The following is a 19,565-nucleotide window of genomic DNA, read 5'->3' on the forward strand; positions in this document are numbered from 1 at the left end:
TAAATGTTGATCAATAATTAAAATTCCAACGTTCACGTGTTACATAAATTTTACACATAGCATGTGACTCAACAAAAAATCGAGAATCATTAGAAAAGTTATCAAACATGACACGTGTCAACGCTTGGCATAAATGATTTATTTTATCTGATTATTTAAATCCAAAAATCAAGTTTTGGAATTCTATAAATAGAAGGCCAAGGCATTCATTTTTTGAGACAAATTCATAACCAATTCACCTCACACCAAAACCTTGAAGCTTTGAAACTCCAAAGCTCCCAAGCAAATCCCGAAGGATCAAGAAAGCTCTCTTCGTTCTTCATCAAATCCTCATTCAAAATCAAGCCCCAACGACCCTTGAAGAACTTCCACTAATTCAAGATCAAGCCCCGACGGCCCTTGAAGAAAGTGTTCATCATTCATCATTCGTTCATCCCTAGATCAAGCCCCGACAGCCCTTTGGATCAACGACGTCAACAAATCCACACAACTGTTTATCCCAAGATCAAGCCCCGACGGCCCTTTGGATCAACAACATTAAATCCACCCATTACAAAGATAGAATCAGATGCTAAATTTGTAGAAGAGATTGTAACCCCTAAATCATCAATACAAATATTATTTTGTACACGTGTTCTTGTCTCGTTCATCGCATGAATTTCCGTGTTTACAAATTTGGCACGCTCGGTGGGACCTTCTCTACCTCTCATCTTTATCTTTGAATCCGTAAAAAGCACAAATGGCATCAAAGAAGGCTCAAGTCGCTATCGCAACCAATGCAAGGAACAAGAGCATCATCACCGCAGGTGGTGTCACTTCGGGTGTCATAACTCAAAGTAAGGCAAGAGCTCTTTCTGCCGCCTCTTCCATTCCTGCATCAACTCTGCCGAAAGAACAAGAACACCCAAGGCACGAACCTCTGATCACCCTGGCCTCGCTAAGGGCGCCAAGGGAGGAAAGCCCAAGGAAGTACTCTGGTTCCATGTTTTCCGATGCCGACTCAAGCGACAACTCAGCCATGCAAGTCATGACTACTGGACCGACTTCAATCGATGATCAGCTGGCTCATATGAATGAAGCGATCGCAAGGCTAACACGGATTGTGGAAGAAAAAAACCAGCAAATCACCGCACTCGTCAACCAACTAGATGTAAAGCCCGACGTGAAAGTCGAGCAAGGGGATGATTCAGTAAAGAAGGAAAACGACAAGGATGAGGAGCCTCATATGGAGAAAGTCAAAGAGAAACTAAAGCTAGACCAATCAGCGGCACTTATGGGCTCTCTCTCTATCCAGCAGCTGCAGGAGATAATCGCCAGCACCATCAAGGCACAATACGAAGGAAGTTCACATGACTCCGTACTATACTCAAAACCCTACTCCAAGAAAATTGACTCTTTGAAGATGCCGAGGGGTTATCAGCCACCAAAGTTCATGCAGTTCGATGGAAAGGGAAACCCGAAGCAACACGTCACCCATTTCATTGAGACTTGCAACAACGCGGGGACAGAATGAGATTACCTCGCTAAGCAGTTTGTACGCTCGCTGAAAGGAAATGCCTTTGAGTGGTACACGGACCTAAAGCCTGAGTCCATCAACAGTTGAGAGCAATTGGTAAAGGAATTCCTCAACCGCTTTTACAGCACCCGTCGCACTGTGAGCATGCTAGAGCTGACGAGCATGAAGCAATGGAGGGATGAGCCAGTCGTGGACTACATCAACCGATGGAGCAATCTAAGCCTCAACTGCAAGGACAGGCTATCGGAGATCTCTTCAATCGAGATGTGCGTCTAAGGCATGCAATGGGGGTTACACTATATCCTTCAAGGCATCAAACCACGAACATTTGAAGAGTTAGCCACCCGTGCCCATGACATGGAGCTAAGTATTGCCATCACGGGAAGAAATAGCCGATCACCGACTTCAAGAAGGATAAGGTGTTCTCCCCAAATGTAGACAAGACTGGGAAGAAACCCCCCAAGAAAGCGTTCACCGTCAGTACTGCGCCCGTCAAGACCGCCTCTGCTCCTATCAAGATCTCCTCCAAAACCAAAGCAAATGAGATAAAGAAAGGTGAGCCTCTTCGCACCCAAGAAAGGTACAAAAACACCTTAAGGGAATTGGAGCAGAAGGCGTACCCTTTTCCTGACTCAGACATGGATGCAATGTTAGACGACTTGCTGGAAAAGAAGGTAATCGAGCTACCCGAATGCAAGCGGCCTGAAGAAATGAATCGCATAAACAATCCTAAATATTGGAAGTACCATCGAATCGTGAGCCATCTTGTGGGTAAGTGCTTCATCCTCAAAGAGCTTATCATGAAGCTAGCACAACAAGGGCGAATCGAGCTTGACCTCGAAGACACGGCCGCAACACATACTACTACAATTGCATTTGGATTTTTTGATCATGTGCCTCTTCAAACAACACCTGACCATTCTTATCAATGCTCAAGTTGCACGATACCTTATGCGCAACCATCGCCGGGGACAAACGAACAAGATGCACATACCGATGATGAAAAAGAATGGACATTGGTGACCTACAAAAAAACAAGGAAACCAAAACCATAAGCCATAAGACCAAAGGTGGAACAAGTGAGAAAGCACCATCGCTGCAACAGTAGGAAGCCCAAAAGAAACGTAAAAGTTGATAAGCTAACATATGCTGGGGAACCTATGGAGCAAGAGCCACGTATTCCTGTCTCCTTGCACGAGTACTTCCCGAATGACTTCTTCCAACAGTTCACAATCGATGCATGCCATATGGTCGAAATAGAATGGAAGAACCTTCAAAAGGCAAAGATATCACCACTGAGGGAGAAAAAACTCTCATGCTCGAGGAAGGTCTGCCAACACACTTTAGCATTGAGGAAGCGCTATAATTGCCAAAGAATATGCGAAGAGCATTAGCAGCGGTTATGGAAAGTCCTAATGACCACGAAGTGCAAGAAAGCAAGAACGAAGGCTTGAAGCTTTGGCCCCATGAATGTGCCACATGTTGTGCCATCGATGACGCAATCCACTTCACCGACGAAGACTTGCTGCTAGGATCCAAGCATCACAACCATCTTCTCTTCGTCTCTGGGTACGTAAGGGAGCACAAAGTCAACCGCATGTTTGTGGATGATGGATCAGCCATAAACATCATGCCAAAGTCAACAATGACTGCAATCGGCATCAAGGTGGATGAACTGTCCCTAAGTCGTCTACTAATCCAAGGTTTTAATCAAGGAGGACAAAGAGCGATGGGCATGATCCGAGTGGAGATGACTATTGGTGAACTCAAGTCAAGCACGATATTCCACGTGATTGATGCAAGAACTTCCTACGACTTGCTCTTAGGAAGGCCTTGGATCCATGCGAATGGAGTAGTACCGTCCACCCTTCACCAATGCTTAAAATTCTACCGAGAAGGAGTGAAGGTGATCTATGGCGACACCAAACCATTCACCGAAGCCGAATCACATTTCGCAGACGCCAAGTTCTACATGGATGAAGACATGGTGCCCGAAGTTCTTCCAAAAGAGATCAAATCCACGGGCAAAGCAACACCTAAAAAGCAGGAGTGGCAAGCCATGCCCAAGAAGCAAGAAGGAGAAGCCATGCTGTCTTCAAGCAAGAACGATGATGAGCTTGCTAAACCTGCAACAACCAAAAGGAGTAGGACGCCCTCAAATGAACCAAACACACCTGTCTTCTGATATATTCCGATGTCGACAAGAAAGAATGGTCAATCTCCGTTCGAAACTAGAGCAAGCAAAGCCGACGCACAGCGGCATATGGATAATGTAAAGTTGCTCAAGACGAATGCAGTTTTGCCTCTGACACAGTTAGGCGACGCTAAGGTTGCAAGACTACCATAAGGCTTCATAAAAGTTCTACCAAAGGGGGTGGAACCAAGCTTTCTCCCAACTAAGAGGACCGAAGAAGATTTTGATCCAAACGCCTACAAACTTATGTCGAAAGCTGGGTACGACTTCGCTTCTTCCTCGAATCCTGAAAAAAAAGGTTTCAAACACCGTCAACAATAAAGAAAGTGACCTCACCGAGACTCAAAAGAAGTTGAAGAAGCATGGTTACGGAGTTGACAACGACAAAGCTGGACTTGGCTTCACACCAAATGCACCCGTGAAGATTTCAAACAAAGCAAAAAATGCTAGCACTCAACACATTAGCGTGAGCATCGAACAAGATCAAAATGAGCCTAAGTCCGCCTTTCGAACGTTAGTCTTCGATAGGATGAATCATTCAAGACCCAGAACGTCAGCACTTGATCGAATTGGTGGTCAAAACCGAACCTCCGTCTTTAAGAGGCTTAACAGGCAAACATCCCAAAACTCTGTTTTTGAAAGGTTGTCAAAACCTAAGAAGCAAAGCAACATGGCTAGCTCTCCTCCTCGTCAGTCAGCTTTGGAAAGACTTGAAGACAACATGAAGTTTTCTAGAAATAAGGAGACAACGTCAAAGGAAGAAAAGCTCGAGAGGCTAGCAGAAAAAGGCGATATTCGAAGCTCAATTCCTTCAAGGATGAAGTGCCAAGCAATCTTGGAGGTTGACACAAATGGACCACTGAAAGTAAGAAGGCGCACCATCATCCACACTGGATAATCTTCAAGCCAACAAGCCCAAGAGGATGACACTGAAGAGGAGATCCAAGGCATCTTCCCCGTCACAGTCCAAAAAGGCAAAGGAGACGAAATCCCTAAGGAATACGTCACTTCTGTTTCTTTCGACTCAAAGTCGCCACCTCGATCGCTGGGGGCATGCTCCAAGTCAAGCGAAGTTGAAGGAGGGACTCATGTCGCTTCAAAGAAATTACACATGAAGCCCACAAATGCACCAGTCGAAAAGGAGGCAAGAAACCATTGTTAATACACTTTCAAGCCTGGATGAAGTTGAGATCGACAACATGATCGAAGGTGATCTAATTCAAGAGGTCATGGATGCAGGACAGAACTTAAATGTTGCCTTAAAAAAATCAGGGGAACTCCACGCTTGCTTAGATTCTCGTAACTACAACATCTGAAAGGACGACACCGAAGATGAAGTCCAAGATGTCTTCCACATCACGATCCAAGAAAGCAAAGAAGATGAGATCCCCGAAGAACATGTCACTGTTGCGCCACCGCAACTTGAGGATGGGGGCAATCCATGGTTGATGATCTCAAGGAGCTCAACTTAGGCACAAAAAAGGAGCAGAAACCTATCTTCGTAAGTGCGCTGCTAAGTGCGGACGAGATAGAAGAGTATTACCAACTGCTATCAGAATACAAAGACGTCTTTGCTTGGACCTACAAAGAAATGCCTGGCCTTGACCCTGTCATCGATGTGCATCATCTTGCGGTCAAGCCTGGAACGCGACCGATAAAGCAAACTCAAATGCGCTATCGATCCGAGCTCATTCCACAAATCGAGGCAAAGATTGACAAGCTAATCGAAGCATGCTTCATTCGAAAGGTGCAATACCCTAAGTGGATCTCCAACATCGTCCTCGTTATTAAGAAATCTGGACAAATACGTGTTTGCGTAGACTTCCGGGACCTCAACGACGCTTACCCGAATGATGACTTCCCATTGACGATCATCACTGGCCACGAGGCACTGTCATTCATGGACGGCTCTTCTGGATATAATCAAATTCGTATGGCTCTCAAAGACGAGGAACTAACAGCCTTCCGCACTCCAAAAGGTATCTACTGCTATAAGGTGATGCCCTTTGGTCTGAAGAACACTGGAGCTACATATCAACGTGCAATGCAGAAAATCTTCAATGACATGCTACACAAAAACGTAGAATGTTACGTAGACAATGTGGTGGTCAAGACAAAGAAAAGATCAGACCACTTGAAAGATTTGCAAATGGTGTTCGAAAGGCTGTAAAAATACAACCTCAAGATGAACCCATTAAAATGTGCATTTGGCGTCACCTCCGGAAAGTTCCTTGGCTTCATTGTCAAGCACCGTGGTATTGAAGTGGACCAATCAAAAATCAAAGCCATTCAAAGCATGCCTGAGCCAAGAAACCTGCACGAGCTGAAAAGTCTATAAGGACGGCTAGCCTTCATCAGACGCTTCATTTCCAACCTTGCAAGGTGTTGTCAACCGTTCAGCCGACTCATGAAGAAGAATGTTCCGTTTGTATGGGATGAAGCATGCCACAATGCTTTTGAAAGCATAAAAAAGTATTTGTCAAGTCCACCTATCTTGGAGGCGCCTATGCCCGAGAAACCACTCATATTGTACATCGCCGCTCAGGAAAGTTCAGTTGGAGCACTCTTGGCACAAGAGAATGAATCCCAGAAAGAAGGAGCGCTCTACTACCTCAGCCGAACTCTCACCGGCACCGAGTTGAACTACTCCCCAATAGAAAAGATGTGTCTTGCCTTGGTGTTCGCCATCCATAAACTTAGGCATTACATGCATGCTTACACCATCCACTTGGTTGCTAAAGCTGACCGGGCCAAATACGTCATGTCCAAACCAGTCTTGAAGGGGCGACTTGTTAAATGGGCGCTGCTTCTTAACCAGTATGAGATCATCTATGTCCTAGCTAAGGTCGTCAATGGACAAGCGCTATCAGACTTTCTTGTCGATCACCTAATCCCAGCTGATTGGAAAATCTCAGACAACTTGCCTGACGAGGAAGTGTTCTACATTGACATCTTCCCGACATGGACGATGTTCTTCGACGGATCTGCACGAGCAGACGGAGCAGGGGCAGGAGTAGTATTCATGTCGCCACAAAGGCAAATATTACCTTATTCCTTTCAACTAAGCGAATTATGCTCCAACAACGTCGCTGAGTACCAAGCACTGATCATCGGGCTCCAAATGGTGATCAACATGGGAATCACAGCCCTTGAGGTATTTGGTGACTCCAAGTTCATAATAAATCAACTCTTAACCAAATATGAGGTGAGGAAAAATGATCTCGTCCCATACTTCCTGCTGGCAACTCAACTGCTACAAGAGTTTGAGACTGTGACACTAAAACATGTGCCAAGAAAAGAAAATCAAATGGCAGACGCTCTTGCCAACCTAGCCTCAAGCATGACATTAAAAGAAGACGAAGCTGCAGACGTGCCAGTCTGCCAAAGATGGGTGACCCCCCTCGTCATCGAAATGCTGCTGGATGATACAAATATCATCTCAGTACTTCCATTCGATGTTGAAGAGTGGAGACAACCGCTGATCGACTACTTAGAGCATGGAAAACTTCTAGATGATTCTAAACACCGCTCTGAAATACATCGACAAGCACCTCGCTTCCTCTACTACAAAGAAACACTCTACTGGCGCTCTTTCGAATGAGTACTTCTGAGATGCCTAGGTGAGGAAGAAGCCAATCAAGCTATGGAAGAAGCATACTCAGGTGTGTGCGGGGCGCATCAATCTGGACCAAAGCTACATTTCCAGCTCAAAAGAATGGATTACTACTGGCCAAGCATAGTGAAGGACTGCCTAAAACATGCCAAAAGGTGTCAAGCCTGCCAATTCCACGCCAACTTCATACATCAACCGCCTGAACCATTACACCCTACAGCTGCTTCATGGCCATTCGATGCATGGGGATTGGACGTCGTAGGACCAATTACTTCAAAGTTATCTACAGGAGAAGCTTACATCCTAGCTACAACAGATTACTTCTCCAAGTGGGCTGAAGCCATACCCCTAAGGAAAGTAAAGAAGGAAACTGTCGTCCGTTTCATCAAGGAGCACATCATCCACCGATATGGGGTGCCTCGCTACATCATCACTGACAACAGAAAACAATTCTCCACCGACTCGTGGATGAGCTCTATGAGAAATACAAGTTCAAGCAGCACAAGTCTTCCATGTATCATGCTCCAGCCAACGGTCTTGCAAAAGCATTCAATAAAACATTGTGCAATCTCCTAAAGAAAGTGATCGGCCGAACAAAGAGAGACTGGCACGAAAGAATAAGCGAAGCACTTTGGGCATATCAAACGACACATAAGACTCATACCCAAGCTACACCTTATTCTCTTGTATATGGCGTGGAAGCTGTTCTACCGCTCGAAAGTCAAATCCCCTCATTAAGAATGGCTATACAAGAAGGCTTGAATGATGAAAAGAATGCAAAGTTGCGCCTCCAAGAGTTGGAAGCACTCGACGAAAGAAGGCTCGAAGCTTAACAACACTTGGAATGCTACCAAGCACGGCTATCCAAGGCATTCAACAAGAAGGTCCGCCCAAGGTCTTTCCAAACTGGAGATCTCGTCCTCGCATTGCGTAGGCCTATCATCACAACTCACAAGACAAAAAGCAAGTTCACATCAAAGTGGGATAGACCATACGTAATACAAAAGGTCTACACCAACGGCGCCTACTTAATCATGGCAAAAGATAGCTTGAAGATCGACCTTATCAATGGAAGATTCTTGAAGCACTACTACCCCTAAAAGGCGACAACCAACACTCCTTGTTCGCACGAACCTAAACTGCACAAACCAAAGCTCCTGGCCCGCAAGAGCATAAACTGTGTACGGCAAAATCATCATCAAAATCACCATAAAAAAAAATTTTTTTAATTCGTATCTCATTTGAACTACCGTATGACTTAATCTCTTCTTTGGAGGGGTACGTAGGCAACTCGAACATTCAATTTCGAGTTCAGTCACATCACAACAACAAAAAATAAGGGTTTTATTAATGAAAGTCAAATTTATTACAAAAAAAAAATTATTTTGTACAAAAAAAAAAGGAAATTCCTTTTATATATATATATATATATATATATCCTTTATCCAGCAGCAGCAAGCCCATCAAAAGGAGGTTGTCCAGGCCCAAGCTTACTGTTCGAATCGAGATCCATCCCTCTTCCACCTCGGGCCTGCCCTTTAGAACACAGAATGAAAAAGTCCCAACTTTTCTCTCCCTTTCTTTCTCCAAACGGCTATGGCTCTGATAGCGGAGATCTCCACCCAAATCTGACTCTGAGAAGAAGACCCGCGTCCACCGCATTGAGCTCCAAGTTCGCCACTTCACGGAAGCCTTCCTCTACTCCCGTAGCAGCACCTTCAAAGTAACCCACAACCACCATGGAAATGTGCACCGCTTGCTTTCTCTTCGCCATGGTTCCTGGGAAGTCAACAACCTCCATAGCTACTTCTCTCGCCCCATGCTACCTTCTCGGCGTCCCTCACATCGCCACCAGCGATCTCGTCCATGACGAGCTGGTTGCCTCGACCATCAGCACGCCCTCTCCCAGCCACTATCGGCCTCCGCTTCCCGTTAGGTTCTTCAAACAAGCCCCGAAAGCCCTAAAGCCAAACCCACCGTGATGATGTTCATCACCGACGCCGTCTGCTCCCGTTTCTGTGCGACTCGCTCATGTTCTGCGTTCTCGCCCTCGATCTTATCATAAGTCACCGTCTCACCACCTTCGTTCTAGCCAACTGAAAGGACTGGCGAGATTCCCAGATGTATCACACCTTCATCGCCAAAACCATCATCAAATTCAATCCAAGCTCGAGCCCTCCAATCAAAGCAGCCACCTTCAAATTATACACTTATCCAGCAAACATCTTCAGTAGAACAATCTCATCCCAAGCTTGCTCATTCGTTCCATTGCCGGCGGTTGCTAATGTTGTAGACCCCGGGAAAATTGACAAAGGTGCGGTGCTGCAGCTGGAGTTTCTTTACGTGGGTTTCCTGAAAAAGACGAGGAAGATGGGCTTTTACCGTTGTTGAGGAGCGGCCGGTCAAATTTGCCCTCTGGGTGTTGATCTGGGCATCTGTGTCACTTGCCTGGTTCGTGGCTTCCATAGATGCGAATGTTGCTACTGCAGCGGCGGCTAATTTCATTAGAGCCTCCAGCTATGGCTCGAGGATTGTGACAGTGCTTCGAAACTTCGTCTGACCTGATGAGGCTGTATTGTTTGCTCTTGCCACACTTTTGGTCATTGAGCTTTGAGGGCTTAAAAGGATCAACGAGGACTTGTGGTGCCAGCTGTGAATGGCGAACTTGAGGACGAGGTTGGTGACCGCTGTCAAACGACTAGCCGGTCATAAAGCTTGATGCCTTACACTCTGCCTCAAGCTCTAGTTGCTTCTGCACTTCCGCCATGGCTACTGCCTTTGAATGTGATCAACAAAACCAAAGTTTGTCAACTCACACCCAAAGACCTCCTCCGTCTTCTTGCCTCTGCTGCTGCATTTGAATCGGAGAAGAACTTCAACGACCGCTGTCAAACGACTAGCCGATCGTGAAGCTCGGTGCTTTGCACTGCCTTAGTACCTCCAGCTTCTCCTTTCCTGCTGCAGGTGGCCGCCTTTCATCCGATGCAGCACGCACATATATATATATCATAAAAATAAAAATAAAAATTGGTACAATGACTGTGCAAATAATGGTCTCCGGAGAAGTAAATGAAATGCGGTGATTATTCAAATGCAGGTTCGTGACTGTGCGAATAACAGTGACTATGCAAACGACCACCCGTGCCTAGAAAAGAAAACCAAAATGAGAGGGGATGGGATGGTGCACTGGGAAAATATGATTATGTACACACACAAAAAGAAAGTGCCAGCTACTGTTAAGTTAAGAAAAAAAAAAGGAAAAGGGTGGTGGAGACAGAATGATTGAAAGGAAGAAAGTAGGAGGACGACGAATTTCCGTTTAAAAAAAAAAGAAGAGGGTGAAAGAATAGTGCATTAGTCACCATCTAAAAGGAAATGGGTGCATCAGGCACCATCTAAAAAAAAAAAAGGAAAAGGGTGGTGGAGACAGAATGATTGAAAGGAAGAAAGTAGGAAGACGACGAATTTCCGTCTAAAAAAAAAATAGGGTGAAAGAATAGTGCATTAGTCACCATCTAAAAGGAAATGGGTGCATCAGGCACCATCTAATAAAAAAAAAAAAGGAAGTAACGCATCTTAGTCAGATATTCGTTTTATTTGTATTTAGCACAACATATTGAATAAAATAAAGCATGTCCATTGATATCTCTAAGAAATTACAAGTGTGTAAAAAAATAAATAAAAAAAAAGAGAAAAGATAAGCAAAAAAAAAAAAAAGGGGGAGTCTTCACAAAAGTCACTTATGTGAAGCCTCAGTACTTGAAACCTTAGTACTCGGCGGAACCCTAGAAAAGGGAGGCACTGGAGATGGATTATTCGGAGCTTCAATACTTGGTCGAACTCCAAATGACGAAGGCAAAATGTGCCTCTGGAATACATCCACAAACTTCCGATGGTTACTTTGAATCCAACCTTCGGAATCCAGCAGCTGATCAAGCTTCCTCTTCATGCCCAACGAATAACTATTTGCAAACACATGCAACTCTCTATTCTCGCGCTTAAGCTGTCTGATCTCTTGATTAAGAGCTGCCACCTCGGCTGTCAATAATTCAACTTGGCGAGTTCGAACAAGTAAGCGTTGGCCCATGTTGGAAATAGAGTTCGCACACTGGACACTGAGAGCCTAGGAATCTTGAACAGCTAACTCATCGGACCGTTGTGAAAGTATCCTATTATCTCTAGGAGTGATGAGGTTCCTAGCTATAACCATAGCCATTGTTGCATCACTTATCACAGAGTCTTCAACTGTAAAATGACCATTAGAAGATAAGAAGGATGGGCGCCATATATTATCCTGACGCAATGCACCTGTGTCACTGCTGAGACTCAAATCTAAGCAAATGTTAGACGGGTTAGCCATTTCCAAAAAGATGGTAAAAGAAAAGGGTATGAGTGAGTAAAATCTCAGAAATACAGCAAAGACAATTTTCAAAGGCGGGCAATCTTCAAAGTGTGCATGTTGAATGCAATTGACACCTCTTTAAAAAAAAGAGGCAACACAACCACTTGTTCAAAAAAATATTCGAAGAGACACACTCTTCGAATTTCAAAACTCGGATTTTCCTGCATAAAATCCGTCAACACTTTTCAGACACAGTCTCAGCTTTCGGCTATCACGTGTAACTTTGCCAGAGATCACTGAAAAAGTTGAAAACGTGTGAAGCCCATTATTCCAACTACCACACTTTTGGCCGACAAGCGTGGGTGACAAGGCCACATCCAAAACGTATGACCCTTCTTCCTTGCCGAATGCATCTGCAACTAAAACCTCTCAACATACTCAGTTTTCTTCCTCCCTGGAAATACCTCTTCAACCAAGCCACACCAGAATAAAGGTATCTCATATCACTAGGGTTGAGAGCAAGAGTATCTCATAGCATGCTTTCTCCGTATCCTTTTCTTTGTCCTCCCTCTTTATTGCAGGACAAGGAGAAAAAGAGCAATCAGCCGGCACTTGGAGTTAACCTTCCGATTTGGACTGCCTGGAAACCCCTTCCCTGATTGCTTACCTAGCATCGCCTTCAACTTATCTTCAACCATTGATGTACTTCCAGAGAATAGACCACATCTGCCTAGAAAATAAAAGATGCAAGTGAAGATGATACATCGAAGCATGTGGAGACAAGCACAACAAAATACGTGCCGGTTCATCCGCTACTTCTTCAAAAGCAAACGTATCTCATATCATCAGGGTAGAAAGCAAGAGTATCTCATATCATGCAATCTCCCTGTTCTTTCCTTCATCCTTGTTCTTACCTGTAAAGATAAGGATAAAGAAAGCAATATGTCGGAACCTCCACTCGAGCTCCTGGTAAGGAACCGACTGCCTGAAATCTTCCTGAGTGTTTCAACATCTTATGCTTCCAGAGAAGATACCACATTTGCCTGGAGAATAGAAGAGGCAAGTGAAAATGATGCATCGAAGCATGTAGAGGCAAGCGCAACAAATACATGTGTTGATCATCCGCTACTTCTTCAAAAGCAAAAGTATCTCATATCATCAGGGTCAAAAGCAAAGGTATCTCATATCATACTTTTCCCCTATCCTTTCCTTTACCCTTGCTCTTACCTGCAGAACAAGGAGAAAGGAAACAATCAGTTGGAACCTGAAATTAAACGTCCGATCAGGAACTGATTGCCCGGAACCTTTGCCTGGTTGCTTACCTAGCATTGCTCTCAAGTGCTCATTTTCAACTGTTGGCGGGTCTCGAATTACCTCATCAAATACTTCAAGACAGTTGATATGGTGCTGGCTCTTTACACTGAAGCTGCCAAGCATGGATGAGTGGCTGAAAAGTGATGCTCTGAAGGACCATGTAAAGGCAAAGGGTTGCGCACCACTTCGGCTAGGCGAAAGAAACAAGCAGAGAAGAATACAGCACGATGAGCTGGAACAAATCATTATGGCAGGACACCCTTCTCGGCAGAACTGCATAATCCAAACGGAGGAGTCTAAGTCAAATCCAAGCCCGCCATCATTGCTATAATCAAAAAGCTCGAGAAGCTTCAACAACTTTTCGTTGGCATTGTCGCCAAAGAGCAAAGTCTCAATAACCCTTGAAGATCATACCGTCAACCAAACTGCTCAGGGTTCATATGAAAATGCTGCAAACTTCCTTGATCTTTCAAAGCATGCATGTTCTGAAACTGCTCGTGGTCATGTTTAAGTTCGAGATCAAGCCTCAACGGCCCTTAAAGAAATCACAAGTCCAATTCAAAATCAAGTGTCCACCACCCTTGAATCAAATCCAGTTCAAGATTAAGTCTGTGGAAAGTCCTTTGAAGGAAACCAGAAAACCCTCCAACCCAGTTCAAGATTAAGCCTGTGGAAAATCAACAATTGGAGGAAACTAGAAAATCTTCCAGCCAAATTCAAGATCAAGCCCGGCGGCCCTTAAAGAAATTATCAGCCCAGTTCAAGATCAAGCCTCAACGGCCCTTGGATCGACATCTGCAGTAAGGGACTTCAAAACGCATCTTCTACACGTGACAAGCACATGTATACGACGTACCTTGAAGTGGGGGCATTTGTAGACATCGAAATTTCGGTGAAATAAATGTTGATCAATAATTAAAATTTCAACGTTCACGTGTCACATAAATTTTACACATAGCATGTGACTCAACAAAAAATCGAGAATCATCAGAAAAGTTATCAAACATGACACATGTCAACGCTTAGCATAACTGATTTATTTCAGCTGATTATTTAAATCCAAAAATCAAGTTTTGGAATTCTATAAATAGGAGGCCAAAGCATTCATTTTTTTAGACAAATTCATAACCAATTCACCTCACACCAAAACCTTGAAGCTTTGAAACTCCAAAGCTCCCAAGCAAATCCCGAAGGATCAAGAAAGCTCTTTTCGTTTTTCGTCAAATCCTCATTCAAAATCAAGCCCCAACGGCCCTTGAAGAACTTCCACTAACTCAAGATCAAGCCCCGACGGCCCTTAAAGAAAATGTTCATCATTCATCATTCGTTCATCCCTAAATCAAGCCCCGACGGCCCTTTGGATCAATGACGTCAACAAATCCGCACAACTGTTTATCCCAAGATCAAGCCCCGATGGCCCTTTGGATCCAACATCAAATCCACCCATTACAAAGATAGAATCAGAGGCTAAATTTGTAGAAGAGATTGTAACCCCTAAATCATCAATACAAATATTATTTTGTACACGTGTTCTTGTCTCGTTCATCGCAGGAATTTCCCTGTTTACAGTTAGTTGGAGAATTTTTTTAGATGTTGGAAACATAAGTCACTGGTGTACTATTATACTTGTTTTGAACAGACGACATGGTATTAGATGGAGAATTTATAAATATCGGGACAAGTCACATGGTATCGTAAGAACGGGTGACATGGTTGATAATACCGTTTGAAAATGTTTCTTGACGCACACTCATACCTGTATTGAATCGCACCACAAGTCCCTTGCTACCAATCCGAGTAAGAAGAGATCAAGCTAGATACAATTAATTGCAAATGGTAATACTTGTACCACCCATAAGGGAAGGCACATACTCTCATTCCTTGTAAATAACCTAACATCATCGTATAAATTTCACAATCAGAAAAGTTCTACTTCTTAATCTTTATTTGAGGATCATCCCTATTAAAAATCATTTGAATCAAAGATTATTTATGCATTCATATGTATGGAACAAATCGGCAATGTGGTACCACGGAACATATATGTACACATTACCTATTAACTTATTTGATACATTTGAATGACTAAACGGTATTTGATTCGAATGATTTTTGTATGGATGATCTTCAAATGAAAATTAAGAAATTAAATGATTCCGATTGTGGAAATTATATATTTAAGGTACGTTATTTCACAAGGGGTAAAATATGTTCATTCCTCAATGAAGGGATGCAAGTATTACCAAATTGCAACTTTCACCAAAAATAATTTGGATTGCATAAGAGATGTGTAGGGGATTGTTCACACTTTAACTTGAAGATGTTTAAATAGAAATGACAGGAAAAAAGTATATGCAAATTTTATTTGAACCCATTTTTAAGGTGCAAAAGAGAAGCTTAGATATTAAGTTTGGTTTTTTCATAAGTTGGGGTAATTTAGGAAAATATGTTGGGTCGATACATAAAGAGCACATGGTAATACGCGGATGGTGATTAATTGGGAGTGGTCAGGGTGTGAAAGATTATAGCTTGGGTGGAGGTGTTAGAACCTGCTCTACGTCTTCTACGATTGTACAGAGAGAGAGATACCAACAACAATACAAACAATCAATATTTCATTCACAACCTTTCTTTTCTTACAATGTACTATTTATGCTAATACCCAACTCTAACTGTCATCACAAGATGATGCCATCTGGCATCCTAACAACACCCCCCCTTAAAACCAATCTTACAAGTAAGATTTACAATTTCGAACTAAGAACAATTGAAAACTAGCAATAAAACCAGGAACAACACAATCACAAGAATGTATTAAAGGTTCACAATTTCTGGAACTTAAGCTTCAGTTCATGGTATAGTTCCCATGTAGCATCATCTTTGGAGTGGTTTTGCCATTGAACTAAGGCTTCCGTAGCTGTAGCACTTTCTTGATCATTCTTCTGTCCAAGATTGCAACTGGTGCCTCTTGCAAATTCCCAGCATCTGTGATAACTGGCAATGGCACCGTGGTTTGTACTTTCCCAAATGCTTTTTCAGGCAAGAACATGGAACATGAAAAAGAAGTATGAACTGAAACACTACACTCATATCTAATTGAGTACCCTCCACATTCAAAGCTTGATAATATCTGCAAACAAGATAGTTCTCTGTTCTCTCTGGGTTCTGCATCTTTGATGTTTTACTGCTTATTTCCACTCTTGGTTTTCCCCCATAAAATGAGCCTTGCAGCAAGGCTTGAAACTGAAAAACCTGAAGAATTTGATCTGCAAAGCTGGACAACTTCAAGGCTTGACCATTGAGAACCCAACACCATAATACACCCTCCCATAATCAGAGATCTTGTCCTCAAGGTTTTAAGTCCATTAGCATATTTCGTACATAAATGTTGACAACGAACCCAAACTATCATAGTGGTGAAAGGTGGAATTGCAATAATAACTTTTATAACAGGCAGCAAAGTAATACTAGCTCATAACAGGCAGCATAGTAATACTAGCTCCCCAGATCAAATTACTACTCCAGAGCTTTAACAATAATGAACCTAAAACACTAGACTCATCCTCCAGAATTGGTATGTGCTTTGCAACCGTGAAGGCAGCATCCAACTTCCTTTGCTCAACATATTCGCTACTAAAATGTTTAAGAATACCAATATCTATCATTGTCATCATTCCTCTACCAGTTAATAAACTAGATGTGAAAGTTGTAGTGTAGATGCCTTTCCCACCTTCAAGTATATGACTCTTATCTTGCACCCCAAAAGAGCCATGAACAGAACTTCCAAATGGAAGCTTCTTCTGCATGTGAAAGCTATGAACCATATAATCTTCACTAACAATTGGGAATGTCATCTTCCCTGCCCTGCTCAACTCAATATATGTACTACAAAATACTCCACCTACAACTATGCAAGTAGTATATGTAACCAACATCACCACCCTAATCATTCCATCTTGGCTACAATCAATAGAATTTCCAGATTCATTTAGACAAGAGAAATGAGTATTTGAAATAAGAACACATGTAGTCCAGCAACTTCTCCCCCAACTCGGAATGCAGCAATGATCTTCTCTAAGCTTTCAGGCGGGCTAGTATCGATATCTACACTTAGCTGTAGCATAGATGCCACCTCATCTGCAATCCTTTGTTTCTCAGCAAAAACTACTTTTATTGCCTCCTTAGCTAGTTGCTTATCCATACTAGACGATAATCCTGTATCATTTACTAGTTAGGTATACAAACTTAGGTCAACCTCCTTATATCCGACAATCTTTAGCTTTGAAATTCTTTCCTTGCCAAGCTTTTCAACAATTGATCTGCCAATTTGATCCCCACTCTTACTATAAGTTGTCAGTAGAACCACATGAATCCCTTCCTTGTATGCATCATCAATAAACTCTTCAACTCCAGGTTGTAAAGTCAATTTTTCTGACATCAGAAACTCATCCATTGCCATTTTCTTCTTTTGCAGAACATTTTTCACAAATGACTCCTCGTTTGTAGGCAAAGAACTAGACCAACCAATCCGATTAAAATACAAATTCACCATATTTTCCTCATCACCAGCGCTCTTCCTGAATTTGGAGTCTCCACCCTTGTCCCGAATGCCCTTGCAATAGCACATGTCACAATGGACAACAACACAGAAACTAGTTTCAAATCTGGAGAAGGTGAACTTACTTCCATTTTTTCTGTTCTTGTCTATACAAGCTTCTAAATGATGCAATCCCAAATAACCAGCATCTTCCCCATCAATGATCATGGAAGAATCAAAACTCACCTCACATTTGAACACCTTGGACCAATGAGAACCCAGAACACAATCTTTATTCTTGGACTTCAAATTGAAGAGCCTCTGACTAATTGTTCCACACTTGTCACGATCGATAACAACACAGAAAGCTGAGTCCTTGTAGCTTGCCAGTATTGACTCAAAACTGAAGAGAAAATTGGTACCACCTTTATCACGAATGCTCATATGGTACCCCATCTTAATATCAAGAATGTAACCTGAGTTCGACATTTTGTTGTGCACGTGAACTAGGCAATTTAGCTTTCTTGAACTCAACATTAGAAACATGAATTTCCAAAATGAAAACTTGAGATTTGCCATTCTTACAATCAGATTCAAGAACAGTCGCTGATGTCGCTGATTTCGAATGAAAGAGCCTTTGAATAGTTGTTCCGCCTTTGTCACGGGTGAATTCATGGAAGCCAAGCTTCAAAGAAGCAATGTCCACCGTTGGCTGCAGTCCAACAAACACATGGTGGGCATCATTTTCACCAGATTTTGCAACCGAAATTAAAACCACTTCAGGGAAACAACCCACATCAGGAAAAGAACAAATACCCACATCACAGAGCAAGAGTCTTCACCTTTCCTGGCCAACAATTTCAAATCAGCAACTTTTTTCTCCATTCTTATAAATTCACAATCAGAAACAGGGAACCCATAAACCAAATCGTTTATGGTACCTGTCTTGCAATCAAAATCACGAAATGGAGGAATTTCCACTGAATCTTTAGCTTCCTTGTCGAACAAATCGAAAACGTTTTCGTTCTCCCGAGCCAAAGCTTTTTGAAAAACCCCAAAACTTCCTTGAAATTTGGGATTGGAATGAAACGTTGCAGAATCATCGTCGTGGTGTTTGCCGTAGTCACGCACCTTCTTGAATTTCTTCAATATGGGTCGAAGACAAGGACGAGTCTTGGGCTTGTATCTTGGACGAAATTGAGACCAGAATTCATCTCTTTTATCTCGGGCTCGAACCTTTTCCATGTGGAAGGATTGAAGATTGAGAACAATTTCATTCGATTTCTCAAGAGAGAGGAGATGTCTATTTGATGAACGGCTGATGCGTTGGTGTAGCTGCAAAAGATTCCACACCTAGTTTTTCTGCAAGCAACTTCAATTGAAGAAGAATTAAATCATTGGTAGTCTTGACTTCGGCCCGGAATTTAGCCTGAGAAATCCTCAATTCGTCTTGAGACTTCTTGAACTCGTTAAACTTGGCTTCCCGATTGGAAACCCTCGATTCCAGGGTTTTGCAAAACATTTACGGCGGTATACAATGGAGAAGGATTGAGAGGAACGAACGACTGGTTGTGATACCAATTTTAGATACTCAAGCCCAAGATAAAACCAACTAAAAGACTAGCATGAGACTTAATACCACTACACCATTGCTAGTGTAACCGACGTGGGATCGTAACATTATTATCACATCCCGACCTATGCTCCACCATATCCTAGGCCCCATCTATTGTCACATCCCGACCTATGCTCCACCATATCCTAGGCCCCATCTCCTCCGTAGTACGATATTGTCCATTTTGGACCCCGATTATGCCCTCACGGTTTTGTTTCTAGGAACTCCACCATATCCTAGGCCCCATCTCCTCCGTAGTACGATATTGTCCATTTTGGGCCCCGATCATGCCCTCACGGTTTTGTTTCTAGGAACTCAAACGGGAACTTCCCAGTGGGTCACCCATCCTGAGATTGTTCTTGCGCAATCTCGCTTAACTTTGGAGTTCATATGAAACCTGAAGCCAGTGAGCTCCCAAAATGTCTCGTGCTATA

At 42.9% G+C, this 19,565-nt stretch overlaps 2 protein-coding genes across 2 annotated transcripts; one reads left to right on the forward strand and one right to left on the reverse strand.

The window, feature by feature from the left end:
• Positions 1–5,379: 5,379 nt before the first annotated feature.
• Positions 5,380–7,311, forward strand: LOC139191998 (uncharacterized). Its single transcript, XM_070813042.1, has 3 exons — positions 5,380–5,641; positions 6,152–6,723; positions 6,805–7,311. Exons 1-3 carry the CDS (start codon positions 5,380–5,382, stop codon positions 7,309–7,311), a joined length of 1,341 nt encoding a protein of 446 aa, XP_070669143.1.
• Positions 7,312–15,577: 8,266 nt separating this feature from the next.
• On the reverse strand, positions 15,578–19,109 carry LOC103431761 (uncharacterized). Its single transcript, XM_070814439.1, has one exon. It carries the CDS (start codon positions 18,189–18,191, stop codon positions 17,211–17,213), a length of 981 nt encoding a protein of 326 aa, XP_070670540.1. The 5' UTR covers positions 18,192–19,109; the 3' UTR covers positions 15,578–17,210.
• Between the last annotated feature and the right edge of the window lie 456 nt (positions 19,110–19,565).

The sequence above is a fragment of the Malus domestica genome, chromosome 15 (genome assembly GCF_042453785.1).
Source record: "Malus domestica chromosome 15, GDT2T_hap1".
Lineage (NCBI taxonomy): Eukaryota > Viridiplantae > Streptophyta > Magnoliopsida > Rosales > Rosaceae > Malus > Malus domestica.